The following is a 21,971-nucleotide window of genomic DNA, read 5'->3' as shown; positions in this document are numbered from 1 at the left end:
ACCCTTACCACTCTGCTTATCAACCTATCCCTATGGTATTCTGTCTCTGCCCAACCCAAGTCTCTTATAACACATCTTTTATTCTGTGAAGGGGAATATATATATAGGTGAGAAGGGGGCCATTAAATCTGATTCTCCTCTGACATGCAGGGACTTGGAAACAGACTTTCACCTCCCAGACTCCAGTCTCTGACCCCAACATGTCTAGCAGTCTAGGTCCTCTGGCAGTCAGGCAAGCCATCCCTGTTTTAACTCTTCCTATCCCAACTGTCCAACTCCTCCCCACCCCAGCTGCATCTGAACCCTGCTCACCTGAACCATGCAGCTGGGTCAACTCTACTCATCAAGCCTCAGGACTACACACACTTACTTTCCTGTGTTAAACTCACAGACACAGGATATTTTTGGGTACTACCAGAGACTTTATGTAATTAAAGCCTCATTCCTAACTCCATTAATTTATGAGGGAATAGGAAAATCCTCATCATGAAATTATACATCCTTTCAGTTGCAACCAGAAGAGAAGCAAGGCTAATTTAAATATGGCACTGAAAGACGTACCATAATCCACACTGGGCCTCAAAATAACAAACCAGAACAAAATAATGTTACTAGGAGAGAACCATCAGGGAAAATAAAGAGCAACACTCGGCCTAATCTATCAGAAAACTCTCATGGAAGTGAGTTACAGAGACTCACCCCTCTAGTATGCAGACATAGTAGAAGCCTTGTAGAAACCCAATAAGTTCAATAAATGAATAGCATAGCCTGGAAGAGTTTATCAGAACCAGTTAGCTCTGTACCATATAATATCATTCTAGAGGCAACATGATGAGCATGTTTAATGAGCTCTATTGAAAACAATTGTTCAGGTACAAGACAGTATGAGAATGAAAATAAGAATGATACAAATAGAAGTGGCAGAATTGAAGGTTTGGGATCAGTGAAATGAGAAATTCAGTGGAAGACCTCAGAAGCTAAAAACAATAATAGAAGCAAAAAAAAAAAGGTATAAATTCTAAGATGAGATCAGGAAGCCTCTAGAAAATCACAGATGTGGAGAAAAGTCTTTAAAATAAATGAATAGTACACCAGAGAACAGTGTGATAGTTCAGGAAGAATATAACAGTAATGAGGAACAAGAAGTCAAGACTGAAAATGATTATTTAAAAAAAAATTATTATTAGTCTCAAAGTCATAAAATTTGAATTTCCCAGAGTTGAATAATGCATTGGACCCATACAAAAAAGGCCTGAAATGGCTCCCAACAATACTAAATTATTCAATATTTGAAGTCATGACATACAAATTAATGATCAAATAACAATTTACAATTTAAAGAAGTTTCACAAGAAAACAGTGACATTCTTCTTTAAAAGCCAAGAGAGACACATGTAAATGATTATAATTCTTTTTTTAATTTTTAATTATAAATTTTTATTTTGACCATATTGACTACATACTTTCACCATAATATTTTAGGTACATATTAACATAGAACTCATGGGAATTCCAATCAGTTAATTCTTTTTATAGTCCTTTTTTTACTTATAAATGCCCTGAAAAAGATACCAAGTAGCAATATGTATCAGAAAAACTGAATTCAATGTTCTGCTGCCTACAAAAGACAGATCTGACTAGTCACAATAGACAAAGACTCGAAGTCAACAGCTAAGGTTTACCAGAAAATCTATTAAAAATTCTGTGTTAACATATTTGTATCCAACACGCATAGACTTCAAATGGAAACAAAGACAGTAAAGGACAGGCAATGGTTATTTCTTAATGATCAAGGGTTAGTATATCATGAAAAACTACACTTCTAAAATAGAATGCACTTAATGTTGGTCCCTTCGTGTTTAATACAACTTCTAATAGAACTGAAGGAAAGGGCCAGAATGGTAGCATAGCAGGTAGGATGTTTGCCTTGTAAAGTGGTTGACCCAGGTTTGTTCCTAGAATTCTACATTGTCCGCAGGGGCCTGCCAGGAGTGATTTCTGAGTGTATAGTAAACTCATGAGCGATGTTAGATGTGGCCCAAAAACCAAAAACCCAAAAAAAAAAAAAGACTGAAGGAAGATGTAGATAGCACCGCAATATCACCCCTAGATAGATCAACCAGGCTATACTCCAGAAACATAGGCCTTGAAGGAAGAAATGTGCAAAGTACCTGTAAATGGGATTTTTTTCCACTCCAAAGTTTAATTAGAATTATATATACTTCAGTGCATTTGGAACGTTCTCCAAGATTGACCATGTACTGGATCATAATATATCTCCACAAAATCAAGAAGATAGAAATCATATAAACTATACATAGATCACGATGCTTTGAAATGGAAATTAACCTCAAACAAAAATGGGGAAAAATCCAGACACTTGAAATTCTGACATTTATTACTAATCAACTCTGAGTCAAAGAGGAGTAATTTTAAAAATTTAATATATTCTTAGAAACAAGAATGAATATGAGTTCCCAAATCATCAATGACACAGCAAAGCAGTGTTAAGAGAGAAAAGTTAGTAGCAATGAAACATTCATTAGGAAATAAGACAGGACCCAAATAAATAAGCTAATAATAATCTTCAAAGAATGTGAACAGACAAAAATTGAGGTCTTTGATAATCAAACAGAAACAACATAGGAATCTTGGAGTCTCAGAGACCCAGAAAGAGAATAATAAGAGGTGTTGGAGGGAGAGTGAGAAGAGGAAGGAGGAATAGTGAGAAGAAGAGGAGGATGGAGGGGAGGATCGAAGGAAGAAGACTGGGAGGGAGAAGGGAGGGAGGAATAGAAGGGGAAGGGAGGAAGGAGGAAAAGGAAGTAGGGAAAGAAGGAAGAGGGTGAGAAGGAGAAGGAGGAGGGGCCCGGAGAGATAGCACAGCAGTGTTTGCCTAGGTAGGTTGGTTCGAATCCCGGTGTCCCATATGGTCCCCCGTGCCTGCCAGGAGCTATTTCTGAGCAGATAGCCAGGAGTAACCCCTGAGCACCGCCGGGTGTGGCCCAAAAACCAAAAAAAAAAAAAAAAAAAGAAGGAGGAGGAGGGAAGTGGGAGATGGGGGAAGGAGAAGAGAAGGGAGAAAAGGAAGGGAGAGGGGGAAGGAGGTGGGAAAGGAATGTGGAGAAGGAGGAAGAGGGAGTGGAAGAAAAAGAAGAGAAAGGAGGAGGGGAGAGGAGGAGGAGGAAGAGGAGGCTAGGGATGTGGTTCAGCCAGTAGAGCTGATGATTTGTAGATGTCAATGCTTAGACTTGATCCCAGATGATCTCGTATTTATGTTTTAAATTCTCACAACTTGTATGAATTTGTGTATATCTCTTAATGTATAAAATATGTGATAATACTTAGGCATGCTCGCATCTAATAAAGCAACTGTAAAAGTAATTTAAAAATAAAAAATGAGAGTATGGGTAATATTTCCAGAGGACAGTAGAGATGTGGATCAGGAGGACTGGTCCATGGTAGAAAACTCACCACAAGTAGTGAGTAGTGGAGCTAGAGAAGACCACTATGGCAATAATGGTTGAGACTGATCACTTTGGACAAGATCTGGGTGCTGAATGGAGATTAAGTGATATGCAGTGTGTGCACGGGTACCCCTTCATTAACAGTTAGTGTGAAAACCACATGGTCTAAAAAAGGAAAAAAGTGGGGGGGGAACATAGAGGGAAAGAAAGAGAAAAGAGGGAGAAAAGTATAAATGCTTAATGAGAAAATTAGGAGGGAAATTGTACCTTGGTGGCAGGAATATTGCACAACTGAAGAGTGATTTTACATTGTAAAATTAAAATTCAAATCCTGAATGTTTTTGTAACCAAGATGTTTAAGTAAAAGGGAAAATAAAGAGGTGATGGATGGTGAGACCCCCTACTTTAAAAAGGATAATTATTGGAGTTAGCTAAGTCTGTAGAAAATGTGCTTTTTCAGCAGGTATTAGGTGTGAGGATAGTAAACAATAAATACATAAATCACCATATGTATGGAGGAAACAGCGCTGGTCGAACCCAAAGAGAGTGGACAAGGCACATGCTAAGCTAAGCACTTCTTTGGGTGTTGGGAAAAAATTGGCAATAACTGATATGAGTTTGGGGAAAGCATTGAAACGGGAGAGTGTTTCAGAAGCTCTAATTAGCCCAGAGACCTGAAGTACATTCTTTGTAATAATATTTAACATGTAAACATTTTTACAATTTAATATGTATAGTATGTTAAATTTGACACTCGTGATACTGTGTACTGTGTGCTGTGATAGCCATTATAGGTATAATTAGCTGTGATTTTACTGAAATTTTAAACTATTTTCTTCATGTGTCTCAAAATGCCCTTTATTTTCTCCTTGCTCTTCAGTGATTTTCATCAATAATTACTTTCCCTCATCATTTTCTTTGATACTGATGGGCAGTCTTCTAGCAATATAAGTGTTTTTCCTTTGTAAATTATTTTATTTTCTCTTTATAACTAAACTTTTCTTGCTTGATGTTTTGTATTTGTTATTAATAGATATATAATTGTGGATATTTTTATTTTGATTTTGGTGTGAAGTTATACTAGTGATGCTCAGGGGATTACTTTGGCTGTGTCAGGGATCACTACTAGGTTGTGCTTCATCACTGAACTTGGGTTAGCATACAACGGCAAGCGCCCTACCTGCTGAATTAGCTCTCCAGGCCCATAATTATAGATTTTTTTAATCTTCTGTTTACATACATGTTTTTAAAACTAGAGTTTTCTGACTTAGAGAATTTTCCCTCAAGCATATAGATCCTGGTATCCACTGATTATTTTCTATTATAGTTTTATCATTTCCTTAAAATTTCATATAGACTTAAGTAATAAATTATATATTATTTTATATCTAACTTCTTTTACTTAGCATATTTTTGACGTTTATGTTATATTGGTTTGGTTGCAGACCACTACTACAATAAAATGATTATCACTAAGGGGACTTAACTTGAATTTTCTTGGTTTCTAGGACATATAAAATGGGAATAAAAGGATGGTTCAATGGGGCCCTGTATATTTAAACTTGTAATTTAATTTGAAATGTTACATGAATAAAAATTAAAACAAATACATCATTAACTTATTAGTCTAACTCTAACTAATCAATTACACATCTTTTTTATCTGTACAGGTTTAAAATAAGCCACTTTTTACAGAGTTAATATGTACTTTCAGTGTTCATTTTGGGATTTCCCAAAGGATATAAGAATCACAGTTTCAATGCATTGTAACATAAGGGTGACTTAGTCAATTTATTTTTATTTCAACACTTTAATTGCTATTTACCTAGGAGATAGTGAGCTTTGAAGAATGCCAACTTCCAAAAGACATTTTGAAAACACAAATACAATTTGCAGACCAACCAGCTTCATTAAACACTGCAGAGAATCCTCAGATTTCACAAGAGAGACAAGATCCTTTACCAGAACAAGATTATGAAATGTCACCAAGTAGCCCCACACTACTACTTCGCAACATAGAAAAACAGGTAATGTAAGGATGGTGTGTGCCATGAAATGACTTTTAACTAATTTATAAATGTCCAAATAAATGAGTGCATTGGCCTAGAATAGGAGTTACTACAGTTTAGTTATTAGGTACTTAAATAAAATTGAGATATTTTGGCAATATGTCTATAGGTTGGCCATGTATTTACCCCAGGGTTGAAGTTTTAGTTTTTGTAACAAATTTACCAATTGTTGGACATTTTTTTCACAGATAAAATAGATCTCAATGATTGTTTAAGATATACTATTGCAGATTTCTTAATGGAAACTAGTATTAGTTCTTTTAAAATGACCAAATAAAAGGTAATAGTTGGTATTTTTTGCTGACCATAAGAATACACATAGTTTGTAGATGAGGAAAAACAAAGAAAAAATATTCTAAAGCAAATAGTGTACTAAAATATTTAATAAACTATCAACAGATATAATATTTCAATCATAAAGTGAATAGCAGTCAATGTGACATTAAGAATCATTATGACTGTCTCTCCTCCCCTGCAACTCAGGCTTCAGCTCCAGGTGGCATTTGCTCCATAAGACATATCTTTTGGGGTGGGGGGGGTGGGGGAGAAGCTGCCATTTTATGGTACGAAAAATACGGTATTTCACCTTCAAAGTTTTTGTTGGTGTCCTATTATGGACATTTTGAGAATATTTTTATTTTAGTGTCTATTATATAAGATCAAGCCATTTATTTTGATTTAGGTTTGGGTGTGTTTAGAGATAAATCCAGCCTTCTAGGAGTTTGTTACCCAGTTGTGAGCACAGCTTATTATTACATTATTTCAGTGGGTAATACAGATTGATGCCCTGCTCATATCTAATTTTTTAATGCTCAATTATTGTGTAATAATTTTTGCTTGATTACTGTTCTCTTAATCCTGGTAAATCAGAATATAGTATAATTTTTTTTACTTTATAGTTATTAAGTTTATATTTGCCTAGAACTTTCTTTAATTTGAGTTAAAGTATTTAGTAGTTTATAATCCTGTAAGTTATAGTGTAATTGTAAATCTGATTTCAAATTCCAATATAAGTGATGTGTAAGTGGTGTTTTAAAAATAGTTCTAGTGGGGCTAGAGTGAGATAATACAGCAGATAGTGTACTTGCTTTAAACACAGCCCACCCAGGTTTAATTTGCAGTATCCCAAATGATGCCCTGAGCCTGCCAGGAGTGATTTCTGACCTACAGGTGTGTCCCTAAAAGTAAAAAATAAAATAAAGTAAAATAAAACAATGCTAATTATATTTTTTCTTTCCCTCATCCTTAACCTTGTAGTCAAGTTCTTTTCAGTTTGATCTTAGTTGCTTCATACCAGCAGCAGTAAAACTATTGGTCTGTCTCTTCTGCTTTATCTTTAGCTCACATAATAAATGTTTTTTCGTGGAAACAAATTCTTAGATTTTATTTTTTTCCCTAATGGCAGTTACCATTTTTTTATTTTGGCTAATATTTCATCACCATATAATGGTCACCACCATATAATGATCATACCCTGTGATATCTTTTGTTTTCTTTCAATGATTACAGTTCTACTTATTTATTTGCTTGTTTGTTTTGGAGGGTCACACCCAATGGTGCTCAGGGTTTACTCCTGGCTCTATCTCAGGGAGCCCTCCTGGTAATATTTAGGGACCATACAGGGGTGCCAAGGATTGAACTTAGATCTGCTGCATTCAAGGCAAACACCCTACCCTGCTATCACTATAGTCTGGTACAGTTATTTTAAAAGGCTTTACACAAATGGTCAAAACTGTACCTATTTATGAAAAATAATTTTGTCATAAAATCTATGAAAGTTGGGACCAGGGAGATGTACAGAAGGTAGATGTTTGGTTATATGCGACCATCCTGAATAGAATACCTGACATGGTTCCCCAAGCCCATCATGAATAATTCCTGAGTCCTAAGCCTGGAGTAACCCCTGAACTCTGCCAGGTGTGACCTAAAACCAATAACAACAACAACAACAACAAAAACAACAAAAAAACTTTGACAATTATGTAATGAAATATGGTAATACCAAAGTTTGCTAATTGTGGTGGTGCCTAATAAAAAATTAAATTATGTGTTCTCTGTTAGGAATATTTAGTATTAACAAACACAGGGCCCTTCTTAGTATAGTCCTGTGACAATGCCCAGTTTGCTAATCAAAGAGCATTGAGTATTTTGTTCATTGATAATAGGAGTACCAGCATCATTTGTGAGACCAAAACTAATGGCTTTACCTTAGGGAGAATAGAGAAAAAGGAAGCAGTCCTTATCTATACTGTTAGTATATTTCAATGAAAATGCCATTGCTTCTGAAGCAGATGCTAATGTGCCTTTATATGTCAATTTTAAAAATATAAGTTTTTTTTTATTATTTGTTGCTAAAGACAATTTAGGGATGAGTTGTGGCCACACTGACATTACCCCTATTTTTTTAAAAGGCCTTTTGTTAATATTCACTGACCATAGTAGAACTTAAATACAGATCAGGTAATTCATTGATTTGATTCTCTAATTTTGTTATAAGAATGTTTTGTTGGGGCCGGAGAGATAGCATGGAGGTAAGGCGTTTGCCTTTCATGCAGGAGGTCATTGGTTTGAATCCCGGCGCCCCATATGGTCCCCCGTGCCTGCCAGTAGCAATTTCTGAGCCTGGAGCCAGGAATAACCCCTGAGTACTGCTGGGTGTGACCCAAAAACAAAAACAAAAAAGAATATTTTGTTTATCAAATAATACTTATTTACATATCTCAAGTAGCTTAAGAGCTTCCAGTTAAAATAACTGGAGTTGTAGGCTGAGCTGTAGGCTAATAATGATTTAAAAAAATAATACTGATTCATGAAGTTAATACTTGTTTGTATCATTAGATAATTGGCTCATAAATTGAAAGGTGATATTTTTTTAGAATTTTAAGTGATTTAAAATGAATTTTATGCTGGTATAAACTGTGCAACACGGAACAAATGCATGAATTGATTTGTATGGTTATTTTAAAAGTGAACTTTAAACAATGTGGCAATTTTAAAATGAAGTCTTCAGGTATATTTTTCTAAGGAAAGTGGAACATTTTAAAATATTTTATGAATAAATATTTTTCTCTTCTTTGTTTAGCACTAGTAAAAGATGTACTGTTTTTTACAGAGTGCACAGCTGACTGAGATCATCAATAGTTTGATCGCCCCTCTCAATTTGTCTCCCACTTCATCGCCCCTCTCAAAATCCTGCAGTCATAAGTGTCTGACTAATGGAATTTCTAAAAGGTAGGTATCAATGGTCAAATTTATCATCTAAATCTTTTAAAATTTCTTTGTTTTGAACTTGATATATTATAGCTGCTTTTTCTTAATTGCTCTCAGAGAGTAAACAAACATAAACATATAATTATATATAATTAATTAGCTATATAATTATATATTAAAATGTCATAATTAAGGTAGCTATGAACTTGAAAATAAACTAAAAAACTAGAAAAGCAAGAAAACTTTTTAGGAAATTTTATGTTCTTGAAACTAAAACCAATAAAATGCAGTTGCAGAGTGGTAAGGCATATCCCTTGCTGGTGCTAGCCTAGGACGGACTGGGGTTCAATTCCCTGGTGTCCCATATGGTTCCCCAAGCCAGGAGCAATTTCTGAGCACATAGCCAGGAATGACCCGTGAGCGTCACTGGGTGTGGCCAAAAAAAAAAAAAAAAAAAGAAAAGAAAAAAGACCCTAGATAGAGTTTTGTTACATATGACCGATAAATGTCATTAAAAACAATTAGCTTGGGCCCGGAGAGATAGCACAGCGGCGTTTGCCTTGCAAGCAGCCAATCCAGGACCAAAGGTGGTTGGTTCGAATCCCGGTGTCCCATATGGTCCCCCGTGCCTGCCAGGAGCTATTTCTGAGCAGACAGCCAGGAGTAACCCCTGAGCACCGCCGGGTGTGGCCCAAAAACCAAAAAAAAACCAAAAAAAAAAAAAAAAAAACAATTAGCTTAACTTTTACTTATTTTTCTTGTTGTAGTTTTATAATTTCTTTATTTTAATTTCCAAATGTAACATTTCTGTAATCATTAGCAATTTGGTATATTAGAAATATAAAAATAGAACATGATTTTTCCAAGCAGCTTTTAGGAACAATATAGACAGACTGTTGATTAACATTTTTTATGGGGAGCTATACATATTTTTTAGTTAATATTCTTTTCTTTTTAAACTTTTTAAGGATGTTTTTAGAATTAAAGAGGCTAATAAGATTATGTTTTGCACACATCTAATTTGTTTTTCAATAAAATTATAATGTGGATATTTTTGATTTACTAGAAAGGAATGAGTAATATAGTATTTTGAAAATATTTATATTGTTATTTAATATTAAAATATTTAAAATGTAACAAGGGGAAATATATGCCACATAGTATTACTCTATCACTGTCATTATAGTTTTTAGTGTACTATTTCTTTAACTGCACTTACCACTCTTTGTGGTAAGCTTCATATCATGAATTGGTCCTTCTTCATATCATGGGTTGGTCTTTCCAGACCTCACTGGGTATTATTACTATACTGCCTTTTCTTTTTCTTTTCTTTTCGTTTTTTTGGTCGGGGGGCACACTGGTGACGCTCTGGGGTTACTCCTAGCAATGCGCTCAGAAATCACTCCTGGTTTGGGTAACCATATGGGACTCCGGGGTTGGGGGGCATCAAACCAAGGTCCATCCTGGGTCAGCTGCCTACAAGGCAAACATCCTACCACTGTGCCATGGCTCTGGCCCATCTTTTATTTTTCTTAATTACCACAGATTACTGAAACTTCTGTGTTTATTTCTCTCCTCTGACTTATTTTACTCAGCATCATAGTCTCCATATCCATCTATGCAAAGGCAAATTTTGTGACTTAATTTTATTGATGTCCCTCAGTTTCTTTAGCCACTCATGTGTTGTTGGGCATTTGGGTTGCTTCCAGATTTTGGCTATTGTAAATAGTGCTGCTAAAAGCATAGGACTAGAAAGGACATTATTGTATTGTGGTTCTCCTGTGCGATTCTTATTCTGTGGCTTTGCTTACATGTTCTTTAGCCCCTTCAGTTCCATTTGTGTGTATTCTATCATGTTCTTAGAATACTTTTTTGAATTGGTTGAATTTCTTGTTTATTAATTGCTTAATTTCTCTGTTGCCAATGCATTGAGTATTTGAGTTCTTCCTCAACCAGGCTCAAGCATTTTGATGGACTTGTATTGCCTAAATTTTTCTTCCTATCTTTAAATGCAGCTCCTCATTGTTATTTGCATTTTCTGGATGTTAATAGTGGAGCTTAAAGTTCCCTGTTAGTGGAGAAATGATCTGTTGAATTGTTTCTACCAAATGGTGACCAGTAATACATTGCATTTCTAAAAGCATGCAAGGTTATTTGAGTATGCTAAGAAAATTGTTGACAAGGTACACTATTGGAATGAATTGCGTTCTGAGGCTATATATGGTCTACCTTCAGAAATAGTTGACATATATTGAGAAAATGTGTATTTGTTCAAATATGCTATGTCCATGCAGTTTTGGGTTTAGAGGGCAGACAGACATCAGAACTGGCAACTTTGTGGCCCAGGGGCTTGAAGGGAGGTCAGCAGCACTTGCATTGCACACAGCTGACCTGGGTTAATTTTCTAGAACCTGAGCCCACGAGTAATTCCCGAGTGCAGAATCGAGTGACCTCTGAGCACTACCAGGTGTGGCCCTCAAACAAAACAAAACAAATCTTGCATTATTACATGATAAAACAAACCTTGCATAATTTTTTCAGGAAAAAGTTGATCCCAATTGTTTTAACTCAAAGATACCTGTGATACAATGGAATTTATCTTTTTATAAGACTTTGACCCCCTTGGAGTATAATATAAAATTTAATCTAATTTTATTTTATATTTTGCTATTTTTTCAGTAGTTAATTTCCTTTGTAAATATAATTAAAAGAAAGAATGTCAGATTCAAATTCTTTAAGAATACCTGCTTATTGGGGCCAGAGCTGTGGTGCAAGCAGTAGGGCGTTTGCCTTGCACACGCTAACCTAAGATGTACCACAGTTCGATCCCAGTGTCCCATATGGTCCCCCCAGCCAGGAGCAATTTCTAAGTGGATAGCCAGGTGTAACCCCTGAGCGTCACCAGGTGTGGCTCAAGAAGTAAAAAAACAATACCTGCTTATTATTAGTCCTTAAACTTATTTTTATTTAACAACAAAGTACTTTGTGAAGATATTCTGTGAAGTATATAAATGTTGTTTTATAATATGAAAATGTATTTTAATTATATAAAGGTAAAATTAACATCTGAATAAGAACTTAAAAATTCTGAAAAATGTACATGACATTAAATTTTACTGTTTTTTCTGGGTAATGTGTCCCCAAATGTCAGGATTTTAATAGTCTTAAACTCTTTTTCCCAGATATCATACGCGGCACAGATAATGAAGTCCTAACAGCCTCATAATAAAGCCATCAGGTTTTACCTCGGACCATCAAGTCTGTGAACTAGTCTCTGCCTTCTGAGTTTTCTTACATTTCTTTTTGGGGGAAATGAGAAAATCTCACAAAGTGCTCATGTATCCCAGTTGCCATGCCTGATTATAGCCACTTAACTGGGTCTACAGTTTAATATTAGAGCCTAAAATATGGTACTGTGGGAGCCCTACAATGTCAGGGACACCCAGAGCCAGAGAAGTTATTGCAGTCTCCAGTTTTATATCCAGTGATGCTTAGAGGCATATGGTGTTAGGGATTCAGTCTAGTATGTGCCCTAATTGCCTACTCCCCTGTAGAAATTGTGGCCACATTATTTTTGCAGGAAAAAGTTGATCCCATCTTCACCTATTATTTCCCCCCTTTAGTTCATGAAATATTCATGCAGAAATAATTTCAGAAATTGGAATAGTGAAATAGTTTTATTTAGGAAATAAGAAAGCAGAGAAGTACCTAGTAAAGGAAATCTGTTATACATGCAGACAGAATAGGAAGCAACAGACTTCAAAATGGAGAGCACGGGGCTGGGAAGGTGGCGCTAGAGGTAAGGTGTCTGCCTTACAAGCGCTAGCCAAGGAACGGACCGCGGTTCGATCCCCCGGCGTCCCATATGGTCCCCCCAAGCCAGGAGCGATTTCTGAGCACATAGCCAGGAGTAACCCCTGAGCGTCAAACGGGTGTGACCCAAAAACCAAAAAAAAAAAAAAAAAAAAAAAATGGAGAGCACAAGAATTTAGAGCATTTCTTGAATGAAGTGTTCAGGGGTTGCTTATATAAATCTGATTATGTAAATCTTTTATAATTTACTTTAGCTTGACAGTTTCTATACAATAACGGATCTTTGCTAGAACATTGTTATACAAAAATAATTTTGAGTTCTGACTGTCCTCTTATAATGTATTCTTGGCCTTTATTCCTGTTAAATTATGTCCAGATATATCTCTTCTTTGAGGATTTAATCTGGCATCCCCAATCTGGGGGCAGGAAAAAAATTTTTTTTTTGTTTTGGGGGTCATACCTGGTGGTGCTGAGGGATTACTACTCATGGCTCTGTACTCAAAAATTGCCCCTGGCAGGTGGATTTAAACCACCATCTGTCCTGGATTGGCTAAGTGCAAGGCAAACGCCCTACCGCTGTGCTATCTCTCCGACCCCTCACAAATATTTCTTTCTTTTTTTTTTTTTTTGGTTTTTGGACCACACCCTGCGGTGCTCAGGGGTTACTCCTGGCTGTATGCTCAGAAATAGTTCCTGGCAGGCACGGGGGACCATATGGGACGCCGGGATTCGAACCAACCACCTTAGGTCCTGGATCGGCTGCTTGCAAGGCAAACACCGTTGTGCTATCTCTCCGGGCCCTCACAAATATTTCTTAGTATTTTTCATGACTCCCTGAAATTTATTGCCACAGGATTCCCTATTTGTCTACCTTATTACTCTTCATGTTTTTTTGTTTTGTTTTGTTTTGTTTTTGTTTCTTGGGCTGCACCTGGCTTCGCTTGCAGGGGTCTCAAACTCCGTACAACATTTTGTGGTCTTGCCTTAGAGGAATCTTTTTTTTGTTTTGTTTTGTTTTAGTTTTTTGGGTCACACCCCCCAATGTTCAAGGCTTACTACTGACTTTGCACTCAAGGATCATCCCGAATTTGCCTCCTGCAGCCCGCAGGAAAATTGAGTTTGAGACCCCTGCACGGGTTTACACTGAGCTCTTGAGCCTAGGATTGACAGGGCTCTGAGAACCATATGGGATTCTGGGGATCAGCTATATATGCAAGTCAAGTGCCTTATCCACTGTACTCTCTGGCCCATTCATTACTATTTTACTTATTTTTAAATATACAGTTTAGTTGTGTTATATTCACTCACATTGTTGGGTAACTAATTTATCTTCATTATTTTTTTATCTCCAGAAGATAATTTTTTCTCTAGCATTCTGTACTGAAATTCATAGTTGTAATTTAACAGTCTCCATTGGCTTTTCTAGCTTTTGGCAGCCATCATTTTATTTTGCCACTGTCTTATGCAAGATTTTAAAGGAAAGGCGTTTAGTTTATGTCCATTGAGAATAATACTTTCCATTGGCTTATCATGAATGGCTTTTGCACCTTATTGAATGCTTTCTCTGCATCTATTGATATGATCATATGGTTTTTATTTTTTCTTTTATTGATATGGGGTATTATATTGGTTGATTTATGTATGTTAAACCATCCTTGCATTCCTGAAATGAAACCTACTTGGTAATGGTATATGATCTTGATGAGGCGTTGGATCCTATTTGCTAGGATTTTGTAGAGGATCTTTGCATCTGTGTTTATCAGGGATGTTGGTCTCTAGTTTTCTTATTTTGTAGCATCTCTGTCTGTTTATTTTTTTATCATGGTGATGTTAGCTGTATAATATAGGAAGGTCATTTTGTTAATGTTTTTTCCTGCCCAAATTCATAGACAGTGAATATCATTTTCTAGTGTCCAATAAAATTAATTATAAATTATCCTTCTTAGATAATAGTAAACTTATTAATTCACTTGTCTTTGAAAGTTAATACATAAATAGTAATGACTATATTGTCTACTGTTATATGTAGCTGCATATATATAAAATTATTTACTTAGTAATCAACAAATATTTGCAGTAGGATTTTATTGTGCTAAGATTTGAAATGGATACTGTATATACAATGTTAGATGAACAGATACTGTCTCTCATCATTATGGTCTCTGTCATGATTTCTACTGGGGAAAAAACATCAATTACAAAGTGTCATATAAAAGATGTATAATTTTAAACACTGATCAAATGTTTTCATAGCATTTTGATAATGGGCAACTTTATTAGTCACAGATAAGTAAAAGTTACTTTCTGGGTTGTGATAATCATATGAGATAGTAAATGTGGCATTTATGATTTTTTTTTTTTGGTTTTTGGGTCACACCCGGCGGTGCTCAGGGGTTAGGTTACTCCTGGCTGTCTGCTCAGAAATAGCTCCTTGCAGGCACGGGGGACCATATGGGACACCGGGATTCAAACCAACCACGTTTGGTCCTGGATTGGCTGCTTGCAAGGCAAACGCCACTGTGCTATCTCTCCGGGCCCTTATGATTTTATTTTAATGGTTAATTTTCTATCTTGTTGAATGAGAAAATATGCTTCGTGAAATTGGAAACTGTCTATTAACAAATTACTTTTTCTAGCAACTAGATCAGCATAAGTAATATGAAAGGGTACAAATAAGTATTTGTTATATGAATTTTGCCTTTTAGAGATTCTTGAACATAATCAACATTCCATAAAATATTTTTAATATTTTTCTTCTTCTGTATATATATGTATATATATGTATATATATATGTATATATATGTATATATATCCTACGGTCCTATTTCCATCTACTTAATTTTATTCTAGATGAGAAATCAGATAAGCAAAACGTTAACTTTCTCATTTTTATTGAAATACATAAATAGATAAGATCTCTCAACTATTTAGAGATGTGGCTTTTTGTTTATAAAGTCTGAGAGCTTCTGGGGTCGGAGAAGTGGTGCAAGTGGTAGGACAATTGCCTTGCACTCACTGACCTGGGACCAACCGTGGTTCGATTCCTTGTGTCCCATATGGTCCCCCAAGCCAGGCGCGATTTCGGAGCACATAGTCAGGAATAACTCCTGTGCATCACAGGAGGTGGCCCCAAAACAAAAACAAAAATAAAAATGAAAAAATAAAATCTAAGAGCTTTTTTGTTATTTAAAAAAATTGGCAATTTTGGGGCCAGAGAGATAGCATGGAGGTAAGGCGTTTGTCTTTCACGCAGAAGGTCAGTGGTTCAAATCCCGGTATCCCATATAGTCCCTGTGCCTGCCAGGGGCGATTTCTGAGCATAGAGCCAGAAGTAACCCCTGAGCACTGCCGGGTGTGACCAAAAAACAAAAAAACAAAACAAAACAAAAAAAAATTGTCAATTTTGACCGCATTCGTTATAATTCAGTTTTTAGATACATAATCTCATAAGCGAAGGATAGCATTTTTCAAGTAGAGCAATTTTCTGCTAAATCATATGTGTATTTTATTTTTCTTCATCAGTCTCATATTTTTGGTATCTTGAGTTTCTGTTTGATGCAACATTTTAAAATGCTAGACTGGGGATGTGGCTCATTAGTAGAATGCTTGCTTTGGATCTCAGAAACTCTTAAGTTGATCTCCTTTTGTATCATGTGGTCCCCTATTACCAAATAGGTACTGACTCCCCTGTACAACTATCATTATTGCAACAGAGCATTTAAGATCATTTTTATAATATCCTAATGGTCTGCTCCCAAAGTGCCTTTGAAACAAATTCACTTGGTTAATTATTTCTTGGAATACTCATTTATCCATTTGTTATACAGGATATTTTTAAAAACTTTTTGATCACAAAAATGACATTTTTCTTTTCTAGAATACATTGATACCCAGCTGCCAACTCTTATTTAAGGACAGTGTCTTAGAAATGATACAATTGGCTTTCCTTGGGTTTATTAATCTTAGTACCAGGTCTAAGATAAGCCACTAGGAACTGTCTCAGTTTTTCAAACAAATGGAGCATTATATTTTAACATTGTATAGATAGGTTTTGGTTTTCATGATCATTTTTATGAAGATGTTACTGAATTATTATATATTTAATGGGGTTTATCGCTAAGAAAGTGATTTTCTAAATGAAATAATTTCTAGAATTTTTTTCTGTGACTTTGCTTTAGTGAATCCTATAATATTATATAAAAATTAACTTCCAGTAAATCAATACCATTTTCATTTATATCCAACAGAATTAATTACTGCATGAAAATACAATCACTATTTCCCATTAAATATCATAATTGAATAACTTCAGTCAAATTGACATGCTGAAATCACATAAAACTGCAATTAGATTGCAGATTTATCAAATTGACACATAAAGTAATTATTTTAAACTTAGAATATTTTAATAATTACATCCCAATTATGGGAAACAATATTTGCATATTTTATGTTAATTCTTTACTGTGAACTTTTGGATGCCTCTGAAATGGTTTTTATAATTGTATTAGGTGGATTTGTGAAATCATTATGGAAATAAAAACTTTCCTTCTTGTGTTTTCAATAATGACAGCTAGGATATTTTTTGTAAGAAATTTACTCTTTATGAACTATTGAGTATTATAGCTGTATATTTGTAAAAATAATTTACTTAGTAATCAACAAATTTTTCAAACTGCATATCTTCTATAAGGAAAAATTTAGTGATTATATTGATGAATCTAAACCATATCTCCCATTTTCTAGACTAGGTAAAAAATTTTGAGAAACTTTGTCTTAATTTTCAGAAAAATAATGTTTGCATTCATCATTCCAACACCACACCCATCACTGGGAATCTTGCTTCCCTTCATTCCAGTCCCAAGAGTCTCATATCACTTCTACTGATGTAAGCTCAGGTTTATTTTGGTTTTGTTTTTTGGTCCATATTGGTGATGATCAGGGGTTACTCCTGGCTCTTCACTCAGGAACTATTATTAGCAGTGCATAGGGACCATATGGGGTTTCGGGATCAAACCTGGATTGGGCCTTGTGCAAGAGACGAGCCCTACCCTTTGGACTATCTCTTTGGCCCCATAAGCTCTATTCTGTAAATAAAATCCATTTTTAAGGACTTTGGACATTTGTTCCCTTAGTGTGTGTTTTTATAAATCACATGAGTATTTTTTTTAAAAAAAGTTATTATGAGGATGTTGACACCTGTACACACATACAGATGATAAAGCTTGAACTCTTAAAATTTCACAAAATTGTAAATTGTAAATAAGGAGATACTTTTTTTAAAAAAAAAGGTATTTTATAGACGTATCTGAGTATTTATATGTGAATATATTTCAAAATTAACATAAAATAGATAAATCCTACAAATATACAGATAGCAGAACAGAATTAAGAAAAATTAAAAAATTTGATTAAGCCTATTAAAGCATAAAAGTATTTTATCTAAAAAGGAAATTTGGCATTAAAAAGTAGATTTTGACTTTATTTTAGAAAATACCATATCTTCATCAGTACATAAAAGATTGTAATGTAAATCCCTGTAGGTTAACAAAATCTCCTAAATAGTTAATAAAATGTTCAATATAAATGAAACATTAATTAATTATTGGAGTATGAAATCTTAGTTAATTAGTAGTAAACAGACTTTTCTTAATCTAGTAGAGAGCAATCATACCTACCTTGAGAGAATGCCATGCTTAGTGGGAAACTGCTGAATAGTGTGTCTTTTCTTTTTAATAGTGTCTACTTCTTTAATTTTTGCAAAATTGGTTTTACAGCTATGAATTCCTTAAACTGATGTCAATCCATAAAATGCTGTATCATTAAAAAATCTGAATGATAATCTAGTTGAATGAATCTTTTTAATTTTTTAAATATCTTTATTTAAGCACCACAATTACAAACATCTTTGTAGTTAGGTTTCAGTTATAAAAAAGAACACACACCCCCATTCACCAGTGCAACCTTCCCAGCACCATTGCCCCCCCATCTCCATCCTCCCCCACCTCCTGCCTGTATTTGAGACAGTCATTCTATTTCAGTCACTACCATTGTCATGATAGTTGTTAGTGTATTTATTTCTCTAACTGCACTCACCACTCTTTGTAGTAAGCTTCATATAGTGGGCCAGTTCTTCTAGGCCTCATCTCTATTGTCTTTGATAGTTGAATGAATCTTAAAGGATTTCCTTTGATATGATTCTTTTTGGACTGTCCACTTTCTTTTTTTTTTTTTTTTGGTTTTTGGGCCACACCCAGTGACGCTCAGGGGTTACTCCTGGCTATGCGCTCAGAAGTCGCTCCTGGCTTGGGGGACCATATGGGATGCCGGGGGATCGAACCGCGGTCCGTCCTAGGCTAGCGCAGGTAAGGCAGGCACCTTACCTTTAGCGCCACCGCCCGGCCCCGGACTGTCCACTTTCAATTTTCTATTTGCTATGGCTTTTGTCATTTTGATTATAATGTATCCTAACATTTTTTCAATTTGAATCTGTTTTGTTGGTGCTCTTTGCATCTCTTGGATCTCAATGTAGTATGTCCTCCTTATCTCTGGGAAATTCTTACCTATGATTTATTTAACCACTGAATTTGCCTCACTGTTCTTTAGAGACTCCTATGATTCTTCTAATCTTCTTTACCTCATTTCATTCTCTGATGTGTTGAGCATTTCCTTGCAAACATTTTTTTCTTCTACAATTTGGGGGAAAGGGTGTTTGGGCAACATCAAATGGCACTCAGGAGTTACTCCTGGCTCTGGACTTAGAAATCGCTCCTGGCAGGCTCGGGGGGACCATCTGGGATGCCAGGAATCAAACTCGAGTTCATCCTAGGTCAGCTGAGTGCAAAGCAAATGTCCTAGTGTTGTGCTATCATCGCTCCAGCACCCTCTTCTGCAATTTTCAGAGGTTTCCTGCATCTCATTTTGGAGCTCCTCAATCTTCTCCTCAGCTATTTATTACTTTCCTGCTCAGATCTTCTATTATGGATTTCTGTATGTTTTAGTTTGTTTTAGTCCAGAGGTGCTTAAGGCTTATTCCTGGCTCAGCACTCAGATCACTCTTGTCAGTGCCAGATTAAATAAGAAGTCCCAGGATTGAAACCAGGTCCACTGAAATGCAAAGCTAATGTTTTATCTGCTGACCTCTCTGGTTCTTCTATTGTGCTTTTAATATTACCAACCACATTCTTCATTTCTGTCACTTCTGAATGTATTTTTCTTGTATTGTTCTCATACTTTGCTGACTACTTTGCCATCCTTCTGAACTCATTAAACACTCAATATGGTGACACCTTCAGTAAAATTATTTTCACTCAATAATCTTGGTGAACTTCTATCTAGCTTCCCTGTTGTGTTTGCTGTGTTCTTGCTATGCTGAAGTTTAATCTTTGTAGATAGCCCCACACTGAATATCTGAAGCATTACACTGGGTGTTGCTCTCTTTCTTCCCTACCTGTCTTCTTTCAGTGACAAGAAATATGTGTCATGAACTGTGATGAGTACAGCTGTTAACTTCACCTGGAGGGCTGGAGGAACAAAGAAAGATGTTCAGGATATGTAGTGATTTGGCGTGCTGAGATGGCATAGAGTGAGCAAGAGGCTTACTTGGACCCAGCTGGAAGGGGGAGGGGAGTCAATTTATAGTTCCAGAAAGACTCCAGAGTGTTAGCTGGGAGATCAGCTGGGTGTCACCTGGAATTCTTGTAAAACAAGCAGAAGCAAAAACATTTAAATAAATAATAAAATAAAGTTTACAATCAGAATATGCTAGTTACCTTAATAACTTGAATTATAATGTTTAGTGACATGAAATATTAAACCTTATTTATCTTTCTGAAAATTTTATTCTTTTTAGCTTCTCACTTACGTTTAAACCAGTTTTTAGCCTAAAGCCGGACCAAAAGTTGTGTATTGCCTTACTTCAATAAGGAGATAGAGGTTTATCTTCTCTAGGACCTAGCTTCCTTTAGGGAAGGAAAATTAAGGGCTAATTAAAAGCTAAAGTTACATGATAGCCAGACTATTTTTAAGCTGTTTTTTCATTGCAGGTTATTACTTTGCACTAATACTTCACAAATATTATTGTGATGAAATGACATCACATTATTATAAAAATTCTAATATCCTCTGTCCATTTGTTTATACTTAGTTATATATTTGTTGTATATATGATAGTCACCATATTGTATGTTTTATTAATATTATTGATAATATTAACATTATTATTATTATTATTTTGGTTTTATCTACAGAAGCATCTGATTTCTTCATATGTGTAGCATTTTTAAATTACTTTTCTTTGGATACAAGCTAAAATATATTTATATAAGCCATAATTCTGATTCACTACAAATAATTCTAATTAAAATATATATTATTGTTATCTTTTTGTTTTTGGGTCACACCTGGTGATGCTTAGGGGTTACTCCTGGCTATGCACTCAGAAATTACTCCTGGCTTGGGGGACCATATGGAACACTGGGGGATCAAACTGCGGTCTGGGCAAGGCAAACGCCTTACTGCTTGTGCCACCACTCTGGCCTTTATTGTTATCTTTAAACCAAATTCTTCTACTTGAGTCATATAACACTTTTAAAGTATTTATGTTGAATATCAGCATCAGTTATAGAAGATTTACTAATTGTTATAAGACTACTAAATCAATTAGTTTTTCTTATATAAATAAATAAGATTGAAATAATTTATAGTCCCTGAAAAGCATAATTTTATAGAGATATAAGTGAACTTATTATTAAGGTAGCATTGAGAATTATTTTCTCCTAACTTCATCTCATGTTTAATATTATTTAAATATAATGTTTAAAAATTAATAAGAGTATTAAATTATACATATTTTCACATGTAGTTTATGTAATATGTTTTATAATGCTATAGTTGTGACTTTTGTACTATCAAAATTTAAGCACATAAAATACACTAGGATTTGATTGTCATTTCAGAATTTCCAGAAATAGAACTTATTAGAACTTTTCTTTTTCTTTTTTTTTTTTTTTTTTTTTTGCTTTTTGGGCCATTAACGGTGATGCTCAGGGGTTACTCCTGGCTTGGGGGACCAAATGGAATGCCAGGGATCGAACTGTGCTCCATCCTCAGTTATTGTGTGCAAGGCAAATGCCCTATTGCTTGCACCACCACTCAGGCCCCAACTTTTAGAATTTTTTAGAACTTTTTACCAGAACATTTTAGAACTCCCATTCTAAAATGGAACCTTTAGAACTTACTTAAGAGCAACAAATAATGTAGTATTAAAACATTACGCCTTTTAAAACTTATATACTGTATAATTCAATCCATACATAAAAACAACTTGATACGTTAAATACTGTAATATATGTAACTATTGCTTTCCAGTAAATTGTTATATTTTATAGTGAACTTGAACATTTTCTATTT

At 35.1% G+C, this 21,971-nt stretch overlaps 1 protein-coding gene across 1 annotated transcript in view; it reads left to right on the top strand.

Moving 5' to 3' along the window:
- The window catches only part of KANSL1L (KAT8 regulatory NSL complex subunit 1 like), a 107,401-nt gene that overhangs the window by 35,235 nt on the left and 50,195 nt on the right, over positions 1-21,971 (top strand). Inside the window, 2 exon segments of the mRNA XM_049784344.1 lie at positions 5,297-5,494; positions 8,649-8,767. Of these exon segments, the coding sequence (XP_049640301.1) occupies positions 5,297-5,494; positions 8,649-8,767 (317 nt within the window).

This window comes from Suncus etruscus, chromosome 1, assembly GCF_024139225.1.
Source record: "Suncus etruscus isolate mSunEtr1 chromosome 1, mSunEtr1.pri.cur, whole genome shotgun sequence".
Lineage (NCBI taxonomy): Eukaryota > Metazoa > Chordata > Mammalia > Eulipotyphla > Soricidae > Suncus > Suncus etruscus.
This window is presented reverse-complemented; position numbering and strand designations above follow the sequence as displayed.